This window comes from Ochotona curzoniae, unplaced genomic scaffold, assembly GCF_017591425.1.
Source record: "Ochotona curzoniae isolate NIBS_2020 unplaced genomic scaffold, NIBS_Ocur_1.0 scaffold_3223, whole genome shotgun sequence".
NCBI lineage: Eukaryota > Metazoa > Chordata > Mammalia > Lagomorpha > Ochotonidae > Ochotona > Ochotona curzoniae.
The window spans coordinates 15429346-15442435 of NW_024467108.1; the positions used below are offsets into that span (position 1 = coordinate 15429346).

At 38.0% G+C, this 13090-nt stretch overlaps 1 protein-coding gene across 1 annotated transcript in view; it reads right to left on the reverse strand.

Moving 5' to 3' along the window:
• The window catches only part of GRM5 (glutamate metabotropic receptor 5), a 454718-nt gene that overhangs the window by 266221 nt on the left and 175407 nt on the right, over positions 1–13090 (reverse strand). The window contains exon 3 of the mRNA XM_040963986.1: positions 9024–9273. Within this exon, the coding sequence (XP_040819920.1) occupies positions 9024–9273 (250 nt within the window). The remainder of the gene's footprint in view (positions 1–9023; positions 9274–13090) is intronic.

The following is a 13090-nucleotide window of genomic DNA, read 5'->3' on the forward strand; positions in this document are numbered from 1 at the left end:
CAAGCACCAGCACCCCATATCCCAGCTGCTCCACTTCCCATGCAGTGGCCTGAATATGGCCTGGGAAAGCAGCAGACGATGGCCCAGCAGCCTTGGGATTCTGCTCTCATGTGGGAGACACAGAAGGAGCTCCATGTTTCTGATCCTGGTCACCTCCTGGCTCTGGACTGGCTCAACTCCGGCAGTTGCAGCCATTTGGGGAGTAAAACAGTGGACCAAAGGTCTCTCTCTCTCATTCTCTCTGTAAATCTGCCTTTCCAAAAAAAGAAAGAAATCCTAAAATGTTGTATATGGTTTAGCAGTATTTAAGAAAAATTAGAATTATATACCTTACCATTTTGAAGTATAACATAAAGACATTATAAAAAACTGTATTTATGGAAAGTGACTGACTAGCAGAATACATATTTCAACTACATTCAAATATGGCTCATTTTTCATCACTTTTAGGGAAAGGCAAGGAGCATTCAGTAGCTAAAGCTAGGAAATAGAAGTCACTCAAATGCATATGGAATGCTTCTAGGGAAATCACCTCTGCTCTCTACCATGGAGCTTAGTGGGATTCCTTGGTGAGCAGGAGACATTTAGTTTGTCTTTCCACACTTCAAGAATCTCAAGAATTTGCCTTTTACTTAAGCAGACTGGAATTGGAAGATGAACTCTTTGCACCTCTACACCTCTGTATAACTGTCCACCTTGTTCTACTGTCATTTCAGTCATTCTTATTTATCTACAGTAGCTTAAGGAGGAAAAGCAGCTTCATAAGCCTTTGCATGCATTTTCAAGGACCTCATATTCCAGTGAATATGGGTATTCATATTCACTGTGAAAAGGGGGGGGGATATGAGTGTGAAATGGGAATATGAGTATCCGAGGTACTTCAGGGTATCTGAAAAATCCTCATGGAAATGAGGAGAGTTTGAACACATTTATGGAACTGTCTTACATGACAAACCAGAATTCACAGGTAACAGAAATCATTCCAAAGAGAAAATGGTAAGATACCACAAGCCTGACAAATTTGGGGAATTACAAGAATTTTCTTAGAAGATGTGCAGACTTCAGTGGGACAGTGTAGACATGATCAGGTCTGCTCTTCATATGGTACACACCAGCACAGCTTTACCAACCGGTTACGATTTGTTTCTGTTCTAATTGTACTTTCCTCTTACCAGCTGTTAAGTATTTTAAATCTCACCTCGAATTTTACAGGGAAGTTGTTGGCAAATTGAGGCCAGATTTCAAGGGACTATTTGTGCCAAGCCATGGATTTGCATATGATGGCAAATGGGAATCAACCAAGATTTTTATGAAGAATGATGCAATTAATTTTTTAGGGAAAATTATTCTCAAATAGGAAAGATGGATGATGGGGAAACCAAGTGAAGCATTCATAATCCTTGTCAGTCTAATTTAGTAAACTCAAAGAAGTAAGAAATGACATTATTAGGAAGACTAATATCTACACTCAAAAAGTACATTTCTAAGCAAACGTAGCACATTTTTTATTTTCTATAAAATTAAATCACTCAAGGTTGAATAAGAATGTATTCCAATGCATCTGCTCCAATGGCTTTGAACATTATGTTCCAGGATGCTGAAGTTAAAAAAAAAAAAAAATCTACCGTTCTTGGTCTTTCTCCACTGAAAAGCACAACACTAACATGTCTATCCCTAACTCCCACCACCAGTTGCATGATTGTTCTCATAACCCATAAGGGTATCTCTCAGGGAAGATGGTGGGAAAAAAATTCTGCACAAATTATGACTATTTCCAGGTAAATACCCAGAGCATAAATCTAAATACTGCTGCTGCATAAATAAGCAGAGTCATTTAAAATATGAAAAATTCCAATCAGGAGTCAACAAAATTTTCTGTAAAAGATCAGATAGTAAATATTCTTGCCATAATGGGATATGCTGTCTTGGATACATGCTCTCAGTTCCGCCAGTATAGCCTCATTGCAGCTACAGATGTTAGGTGAATAAGTATAACAGTGGTTGCCCATAAAAGCAAAAGAAATAGGCAACTCTGAACATCCCCTCTGCAACCTTCTACTGACATGACCTTGAGCAAACTAGCTTTTTCCTCTGTCTCACTTTCCTCAGGTATAACATGAGATTAATTTCCAAACAGAATTGTTAGACAATAAATTAACCTTCAAAATAGCAATTACTTAGATAGCATTTTCGAAACAAATGGCACAGCATAGAAGTATGATCATCCAATAATCTTCAAAAGGTAATCTGAGCAAATTTTAGAAGTGCCAGCAGTCCCAAAGCTTTCTCGGCACTTAGGAATGTAAGCATCACCCAGGCATAAGCTTTGGTCCTGGAAGAGAGCATTAACATTGTGGGAAGATTTTATATACCACATAGGAAGTCTATGGTAAGTTCATGTGTGTTTCTTTTGGACACCATCAATTGTCAGACCTATATCATCTTTCAAGGCAACTGCAGCACCACCACGTCAGGTGCACACAGTAATGCCATAACCAATGTCTCAGAGCTTCAGATTCTTGTCTGAAATCCAGTTAACACCAAATTCAGGAGGGACATGTAAGGAATAGAGGTAATAGGTTCCTCTTCACAGTCCAACATGGGTGTTTGAGAGCGATTTTCCTCTCCAGGAGGAAAGGCGTGCAGAGAAAACACAGGCCTTCTCATCACACCACTGCCTCTCTTTCCTGGGGACCACGATTCCCCTTCTCGTGTGATGAAAGAAGGGTTGGAACACGTGTATGGAACATTTGTATGAAACTGTTTCTCCTCTGGCCCTAACAGCCTGTCTGTGGCTGACCTGAAAGTTGTCACCTAAATCGGAAAGTTCCACGATCAATCACCCCTTCTTGTGGCCCTGGTTTTGGCTGACAGTGTTAAGTTCATTTGGTCACAAAGATTTCATCTCCAACTAACTAATCTGCATTAGTTTCCACGACATGCTCCTGTTAATTTTTAATTTGAGAAAAGATCTGCTGTTTAATCAACCCTTAAATTCCTAACAGTGAAAAGTAATTACAATATTTTATGTGTCAGTACATGTATAAATGTTAAATTTGTTGTTATTTTAAGAACATTATTCCCTGTAATGCAGCCAAATCTTCCACTCCTCATTGTTGTAGCAGATGGAGTCATATCAGAAACTAATTATACATGAAACAAGTTAAGAGCAGTGGCATTTTTTTCTGGCTCTCTTATTTACATGGTCAACTTGTCAACTTACTGCCATTTTCCTACACTCCTATGCACACACACACACACACACACACACACACACACACACCAGCCTCTTAATTAACAGAGGCCATCAAGTGATTTTTATGTTTTCTTGCCTGCCACACCATATTTTAAAATTTTTGTTCCAGATTTGACCTTCTCAGCGTGTGTTCTGCACCTGTGCCTTGAAGGTCATTCCCACATTGTAGTGATTTCATTCAATGTTAACTGATCTCACCATCTATTAGTGCATTACCCCTCCTGCATTCTCCAGTCAAAAAATTTAGAAAAAAATCAATATCTGGTATGTTAATGAAATATACAAATGCTAAATGAAGAAAACATCCAAAAAAAAATATAGTCTTAGGCATTGTCCAAAGACAGATAACATCAAAAATAGGAGGTGAGTGTCATGGTGGATTTAAAACTTTTATTATTTTTCTCAGTTCTGTGCATAGCTTATATTTCTCTTCAGGTTTCAGACTCACCTTCTCCTGCCTTTTTGGCTGTTTGAATGCTGGAAATGCACAGTGAGTCAAGTTATCTGAAACTGAACGCATGCTCAGCTTTCCATCTCGTATCTGTTTCCTAGTAATCTATCTCCGTGAAGGTACCACCACCCACACCCCTACACAACATAAAACCAAACCTTTCCCTCTTCTCCACACTCTTCCACAACGACAATCATGTCAGGGCTTTTTAATTAGTAAACAGTTCTTGGTTTAGCCAAGTTTCACAATTTACATTGCATTAGTCCATAATATTGTCATTTATTTGAGGACAACCTCTGTACCTACTTTCCCTCTTTGAAGCTGTATTCCATACCCTAAGATTATCTTATGGATAATGTCTATCACTTTGTCCCAAAAACACTTTCATCAATTAAAGATTATAAAAATACCAAGGCCTGGTGTGGTAACCTAGAGACTAAAGTCCTCGCCTTGAACGTGTGGGGATCACATATGGGCACCGGTTCTAATCCCGCCAGCTCCACTTCCCAGCCAGCTCCCTGCCTGTGGCCTGGGAAAGCAGTTGAGGACTGCCCAAAGCCTTGGGACCCTGCACCTACGTGGGAGACCTGGATGAAGCTCCAGGCTCTTGGCTTCGGACTGGCGCAGGACCAGCTGTTGCAGTCACTTGGGGAGTGAATCTTGTGATAGAAGATCTTCCTCTTCACTTCTCCCCGTCTTTATATCTGACTTTGCAATAAAAATAAATAAATCTTAAAAAAATAAAATAAAGATTATAAAAATACCACAAGGCCCCAAATGGTTTCTTCTAATTTCCTCTCAAATCTTCTTTCCCATCTACACCTTTTACTCATCATATTTATCTTGTGTGGTTCAGAGATTCTCATATGGCCTGGGGCAGATGCTTTTAAGCAACCATTTATTTATGGACTAAATGTTATGTAATTAGTTAGTCTAGCCTCTTCAAATCAAATGTAGATAAGCAGATAAAGAAACTTCATTCACTGCAGGACACAGTTTATATTACTAATCCACTATGAATATCTTATTAGTTCTCAGTTTCTTAAATTTTTAAAGAATGGCTTTAAAATATCAACAAGCCAAACCTTCAACTATGTTGCAATACCTTCACAGCTAAAGGGCAGACTTAATGGACAAATGTATTGTATGTCCTTGTCTAATCAAAGCTTTTTGCACCTGAACTTTCTCTCTTGTAAAATAATGCTATTATTAAAATTTCAGAGCAATAAAAAGCTTGAAATACCCTACACTGATTGGAGCATTAAATGGAGTCTGGTTGCTTGCTCTCTCTCAGGCCTTATCCTACTTCCTCCCGCTCCCATAACCCTTTCCTTAGTTTTCTCACAACCTTTTATGTCATGCCATGTAATAGGAATTCAATAAAAATAATTTTCCACACACTTCACTTTAATTACATAGAATGGAACAGTGGGAGACAAGCATAACTGCTTATAGTTTTAACTTTGTAGCCTATGTTCTCATAATATGCAAAACCAAACACCAGTATCCACATCTGGATAATATGGCTGTACCAAAACAATTTGAATTCCATTGCTAAAACATTTATTAGAGTAAGAGCTTATATTTTCCATTTTGAAAAATATTTATGTAGAATAACTTCCTATGAATTGTTACTTATTATCGTAAATATCTTGAAATTTAGGTATCTTTCATTTTGTGATTTGGTAAAGACTATCATCAAAGGACAGCGGTTCTAAATTCAGAATCAGAGTTGCCATCAAAACAATATAAAACTTTGTAGTAAACTTGCCAAAAGTCTTTTTTTATAATCATATACTGAATGGTATAAGTATAAATAATATACCTCAAGTAAACTTTTCTCATTTTTAGAGTTTTCAAAAGACATTCTAGAAATGCAAATGGTCTTAGACATTTTATTACTGCTCAGCTTCCTGATCTTATCCTGCTCCCAGGTCAAAGTGTTTAGTAAAACTATCTCAGTATTTGACTAGCACATTCTTATTGGCACCAGGACAACAAATTTCCCAGGGCATCAATGGCCAAGTCTGTACCACACTCTCATTGTATCAATGTGTAGCACAGATGGCAAGATACATTGATACATGAGCCACCTGAGATGCAGAGTTGGGTTAGTACTGCCAAACACTTAAAGGATCTATTCAATATGCTGATCCAGGACAGCAGGACAGTTATTACCAACTATAGTTCAATGAGTGACTCTCCAGCAAGTTTTCAAGGTGTTCTCTTTTCTTGTGGCCTCAACCTGCAGTCCCTAAGAATTATTCATCCAAAATCTAGTTGGAGAAGAGAATAATGGAATGGATGCCAATAAAATAATCTTAAAATGCAATGTTATAAAGTGTCCTAAAGAAGATTTTGAGGCTGTAACAGTGATTAAATGCTAGTTTAATTAGAATCATCTGGAATTATTCCTTGATAAATCTAAAGTCTATGTAGAACCAGAGATTTCTTATTAGATTATAACTTCATCCATGCTTCTTCTGTATAGGAGACAAGTGAATAGAGAGAAACACTAGCTTGTAATTCATGGTGGTTGAAACTTTTGAGTGACCCTAAGCTTTTGTCTGTCAGTTTCCTCATTACTAAAATGAGATGGCAAATGCTGCAATATTTTCTGGCTACTGTCTCCTATTACTATTATTCAATATTTATGGATCTTTAGAATTTTTGTAAGATTGAGTTTATAATTGTGTTTGGCATGGTTATTTTTAGAAAATAATTTTTCTTTAAAGCACATGTAACTGTATAAGTAACTCATAATCTATAATCCACATAAAGGAAAAATTGTTTCATTAACTGTTACATCTCAATCACCTAAATATTCAGTAGTCACTCAACATTAAACAAATGATTGAGAGAAACAATACATGTAATTGGTTACCATTATTGCACAAAGTATTTCAAAAATGGTTAAACAAAAGATTCTGATTGCTTTATTTTTACCTACTGTGCCAACCTGTTAAGACAGGAGAAGTAAAGCTGTAACACACAGAAGCTAACCCAGACTGAGGAACACAAACCTCAATGTTCATATATGTCAAGAAGTAGAATCACTGGTCGATAAGAGTGATGATTCTAAAAGTTCAGAGTAAAGAATATTTTTCTAGGATGCTCAAAGATGAAATGAACTGGTACTCAAGCAAAGGATAAATTGCTACATAGCCAAACAATGAAGGAATTAAGAAATCTAAAGACAACAAATATATTATGCTATTAATTAGATAATGTCAACAAAATTTCTCTAGTCCAAAGATCACACAAAACCTTTTTAGAAAAATGAAACTAAAAGAAAAGCACGTTTAACACAAAAATCCCATGCACGTTTTATTACACAACCTTCCAGATTTTTTTGAAATCATATATATAGAACACATTTTTATCGTATAAAATATTAAATGTTCATGTTGCATTATCATTGGCATTAAAATCACAATATAAAATGACGAACGTCAATCTATTATTTCTGTGTATTTGTCATCAAGCAACATTTCTGATAGGCCAGAGCACTGAAAATTGCTGTAGATTTGTCTTATAAATCTTTTATCCCTATCAGAAAAACAAAACTGCTTAAAGCCAGTGTGTTTGCTTTTATTTTACCCTAATATTAACACTCACATTGGAATACAAGAAAATTGGTAATAGAAAGGTTTGCATGTTGTAGGAAACTGATCCATCACTCTTGCCAACTAGGAATGGCTTCTAGATGAAATGTATGCCGTCTGTGAAAAAGGAATTTCACACAACTTCATTTTTATGAAGGATGTGTGGTCTCACAGCAAAATGACCCCATCAATCTATTGCCATCAGATCAGACAGAAAAGAATTAGGTACATGAAGTGGCTGTCATAAACTGTATCCAAGTACAAGCTAGCTCAGTTTTCAGAAGGTCAGTTATGCATTTGGAAAATAAATAAATAAATATATATATACACACACACACATACATATATATATTTTTAAAAGCCTCAATACTTAAGAAGTGAACTCGTTTTCTAGCTTGGATACAAATTGTACGAAAGATGTTATAAGTACTAAGGTTTTCACTATTCTTTAAATCTTGAGAAAAGATGCACAACACACAACATTTACAAGGTATGGAATCTACCTCTAATGATTCCAATGTTACCAACCTGGGAAAGAATGTCATTTACACAGTCAAAATAATGATGATATTACACTAACTGTTCTAATTAATTTTATGTGCCTATTTTGTTGTACCAGGAAAATTCAGACATTTGGCCAATCAGTGGGACTTGTGTTTCTGGATGAGTTAACTTTTGCCTCAACATACTCAGTAAAGCACATTGCCCTTCCTAAAAGAAGTAGGCCACATGCAACCATTTTGAGAGCTGAATACAAATGCTTAATATGGAACTCTTTTGGCCTTCAGCCTTGAAATGAAACACAGGCTCTTCCTGGATGTTGACCCGTTTGGGTTTCACACTAGAACTTAACATTGACGGCTCACATTTTTTCAGGATTTGCACTACAAAGTAGAACATCGGCATTCCTGAGTCTCCAGCCTACAATCTATAATTCTGGGCACTTATGAATCTCCTCAATCAAGTGGAAAACTGGATCCTTTCAATAAATCTTTTGTGTGTATGTGTGTGTGAGTATATGTAAATACACATATGTGTATTTCAATATGACATGTGTACATATGTATATAATTTTGGTTTTATTTTTCTGGAGAACTTGACTACTACATGGAACCAATAACCCTGATAGGGAATGAGCTGTGTTTCACTCATCGAGTGAATTGTCTGTGTCATTAAAGTCAATTCCTTTGGAAATGAATTAAGGGATTCATCTCATCACCAAGCAAGGAAATATCATCAACTTTTCAATATTTAACAATACACAGTATCTCTAACGCTTGAAAAAGCTAGCTCTGAAAGCAATTTTTCTTTCAAATTACAAATTTTTTCATTCTATATCATAAACCATTGCTTTTATAACCAGTCTCAAAATCAGCTTTAGAAGCAATTGAAGGAATCTGGTATGCACTTACTGTTCAAGGGAATTATTCAAGAATGTAAGAACACATTTCATTTTCTTACAGTCCTTCTTTGAGGACTTAAGAACTCATCATTTCCATGTAATGATTCTTGTTATCATTAATAAGCAAGCACCCAGCATATTTCCTTATTTTCTTTGATCTTCTCCAGGCACAGATAATTTACATTTAAGCCCTAGGTTCACCACACAGATTAAGTTTCCAAAGCATTTGTTCTTAAGTATCAAAAGACACCCTAGAATGTTGCTGATGCCTGGCATTAACTCTGCGTGACATTTCTGATCCTCACTCACCTGCCCAGAAGCAGAAACTCTCCTGCGAGTCCCAGACGCCTCATAGCCATCAGCAGACCCCTCACCGTCATGCCCTCGCAGAAGCAAGCCACCACACGGGCCTTAGGCAAATGACTCGTGAGCTTCTTCAGCAGCTTATCGAAGCTCTGCTCCCCTGCGTTACTGTAGATTTTGTAGGAGTGGGCGATGCAAATCCCTTCCTTGGCTGACATATCTTTGAAAGCCTCCATTCCACTTTCTCCATAGTTGCCTGTGTAAAAACATAGATAAGCAGAAGGTAGGTGAGATCAAAGTACTCTATTAAACGGGGAAACTCAGAATGTAGAAATGCTAGCGTCACGGTGCTAGATTTGGAAGGCGATACCCGATTCTGAGTTTTCCTTCTTTCACAAGATTTTATATTGGGCAATTAGCAACTGATGTGAACACTTATAGTACAGTTACATAATAATCCTCTATATTTATACTGACACAGGAATATAAACAGTACAATTTTCATCCAAAAACATCTGAAACAAAACATTTATGATTTGAAAAATCTCCTATTTTATGTCAGAAGTAATAGCTTTTTTAGACTTATTTTTATTGTAAAGGTAGATTTATAGAGAGAAGGAGAAATAAGAGAAAAAGATTTTTCATCTGCTGGTTCACTTCCCAAGTAGCCACAACTGCTGGAGGTTAGCTAATCCAAAGCCAGGAGCCTAGAGCTTCTTCCAGGTCTCCTATGCAGGTACAGGATTCCAAGGCTTTGGGCCAACCTTTATTGCTTTTCCAGACCACAAGGAAGGAGCTAGAAGGGAAGTGGAGCAGCTGGGACATGAACTGGCACCTGTATGGGATCTTGGTGAATGCCAAGTAAGGCTTTAGCCACTAGGCCACTGCACTGGGCCTAGGAGGAAGTACTTTCATATGCTGAAGCTTACTTTCACAGTATTTCCCTTTGCTTCTTATTAAATGATCATGTCACTTCACTGACATGACTGCTTTGTTAAAATTCATCTTGCACAGGCCCAGGGTTCAGAAGCCTTGTTCCCATGGTGGCGGTTATAAGTACCTTCAAGAGGTGAGACCTAATGCAAGGTGATTAGCCCCACCATTATGAATGGATTAACACAGGTTATGCAGAGTGGATCCATTCCTATGGAAATAAATCATTATCAAAGAATAGGCAGGACTCCTCCAAGCTGCTGCACTTCCTTGCTCACGCACCTGCCCTTTCTGCAGGTGGCCAACTCCTTTTCAGTCTCTCTACCATTTTGTAAAGCAGCCAGACAGCAGAGTAATGTAGTCTGGATTTCACAGCCAACAGTATATTTAGTCCAATAAACTTTCTATATGTTCCCAGGACCATATATTCTCTTACTAAAGACAAACTCGACCAAGACACTCACTGCTGGGAAATTTGCATTTAAAGATGGATACATATCTAAGGGATCATTAAAAATACATGGGAAATGTATTTCATAATTACCAATGGGTTTCAATTCTTTTATACCAAACATTTAATCCCATCTTCCCATGAGCTTCATGACGTACCCACATATACATGTTCCTTGCTTAGCACAGATGTTGCCATAGCTTTTACGAAATATTTTTAAATACAGTACTCTGTGTACATGATAAATTAGGTGACATATTAGTCACCATAAAGTTTATAGGTTGATCTCCACTGAAAAATCCAGAAATGACTAAAAAAGTAGGGGACTAATGGTAGTATTTTTAAATTAACATAATCAATTGTACACCAATCAACTATTAAGAATGTACACAGGAATTTCGTATGAGTGACCGCATTTAGCTTTGGCAGAGATGGCATTCTAACCTCCAGTGCATCGGTCAGAGAGCAGCCGAGGCATCAGGTGTGCATGAGCTCAGATCCAGCTGTCAGCGGACGGCTCATCTCCGCACAAACGGGCGCACCAGTGCTTCCTCTCGGCTGCCGCGGCTCGCTCTCGGGAGCCTCCCAAGTCCAATTCTGAAATGGGCACTTATCTTTCCAATTCAAAAGCCACAACTTTTGAATTTTAGAAATATTTGAGCATTTTAAAGCTTTCAAATCATTTTACTGATAGTTTTTGAGTTTTAAAAGTATTATCTGCGTGAGAAAGACTAATTTAAAATATACTAAAGGCATACAAGATAACCAAAGTAGGGCCCAGCCACGGTGGCTCAAGTGGTTAAGGTCCTCGCCTTGCACGCCCGGGATCCCATATGGGTGCTGGTTCTATCCCGGTAGCCCCGCTTCCCTTCCAGCTTCCTGCCTGTGGCCTGGAAAAGCAGTCAAGGACGGCCACAGGCTTTGGGACCCTGCACCCGTGCGGGAGACCCTGAAGAGGCTCCTGGCTTTGGATCGGCATAGCATTGGACGTTGTGCTCACTTGGGGAGTGAATCATCGGATGGAAGATCTTCCTCTCTGTCTCTCCTCTCTGTATATCCGCCTTTCCAATGAAAAAAATAATAAAAATAAATCTTTAAAAAAAAAGATAACCAAAGTAGCCTAAAAATCAAATAGACTTATGGCATCAGCATTTTATTACTATGAGGAATTACCAAATTAATAAGGAATATGGGACTTATTCAAAAACATTTTTAATCTTATTTAGAAAGGCAGATTTACAGAAAGAAGGAAATATAGAGAAAGATCTTCTACCTACCGGTTCACTCCAAGTGGCTACAACAGTCCAAGCTGAGCCAATCCAAAGCCAAAAGGCAGGAGCTTCTAAGTCTTCCCTGTGGGGATGTAGGGTCCCAAAGCTTTGGGCTGTCCTCTACTGCTTTCCCAGGCCAGAGGCAGGGAGCTGGGTGGGAAGTGGAGCCGCCAGGACACGAACCATTGTCCTAATGGGATCCCGGCACTTGCAAAGTGAGGATTTACTACCAAGCCATTGTACCAGGCCCAGGAGTATGGGGTTTTCAACTTCATAGGGTTCACATATGCTGATAACAGACAGAGCATAAATACCTATAATATAATGGTGCAGAGGTTTGATTTTTGGAATGTCAATTCATACAACTCACTATCCCTAATACCATGTGCATAGGATTAATATGACACTCCTTTCACCGATAATAACATTGAAGTTCTTAAATAACTGGGTGTCAGAGTCCTAGATTGAGCATAGATCTTTGACTCCCTGTTCCTGTGGCCGTCTATACCACAAGCACTTTGTTGGAAACGAGCTCCTCTAGCTTTCAGGGTATATTTTCGTGTAGTTTTATCTCCATGGAAAAACTGCAAAGGGCAAAGCAAAGCAGAACAGTTTTTAGTCTCAGTGAAAAACGCCGGTGGGCCAGCTGCATCTTTTTTCCTTCTCCAGAATTAAAAGCAACAAGAAATCTCTGTGATGATGGCAGGTGGGCAATCTAGTTATTTTGCAATTAACCAAGTGTAAAGGATGCTTTATGAAAATTGTTCCAAGTGGCCTAAATTATTGGTTTTATACTAATCTGAGTAATCTATTATTCTCTGATTTATTTTTAACCAATTCTGTTTTTCAACTGACTGGATTGCACTTAATGCTTTCATTCAACACTGAAGTGTCTGCATAAATAATTTAAAATTAGATGTAGTTATTGTGATGGAAATAATGAAAACTTCCAATATATTCAGTTAAGCCAAATAAATACTTAACAGGCACGTAAGCTTTAGCATCTTTCTTACCAAAGCTTTTTGTTTATTTAAATTTATTTAGTTAAAAGTCAGAGAGACCAGTAGAGAGGAGAGGAGAGAAGGGGGGATGGGAGAAGAGGAGAGGGGAGGAGGGTAGCTAAGTGAGGAAAACTGGAGGGGAGGGGAGACAAATCTGGGCACTCCAGTGTGGACTGAGTCATCCTAAGCAATTTTGTAACTGCTGAATCAAACACCTGCAAACAGTTGACCAGAACAGTCTTTTTTTGAGGCGGGAGGTACGGAGTTGTTTTTAAGAAAAGAGATGTTCTTAAGTTCTTTCATTACTATCCTTTGTGCTATTCTGAGTTCATGACCCCTTACTCGATAGGAAACCCTTGTGGGTGGGTTAATTGTGCCTTGGAACAGCACCTGCTTGAAAGAAGAATCACCTTAACA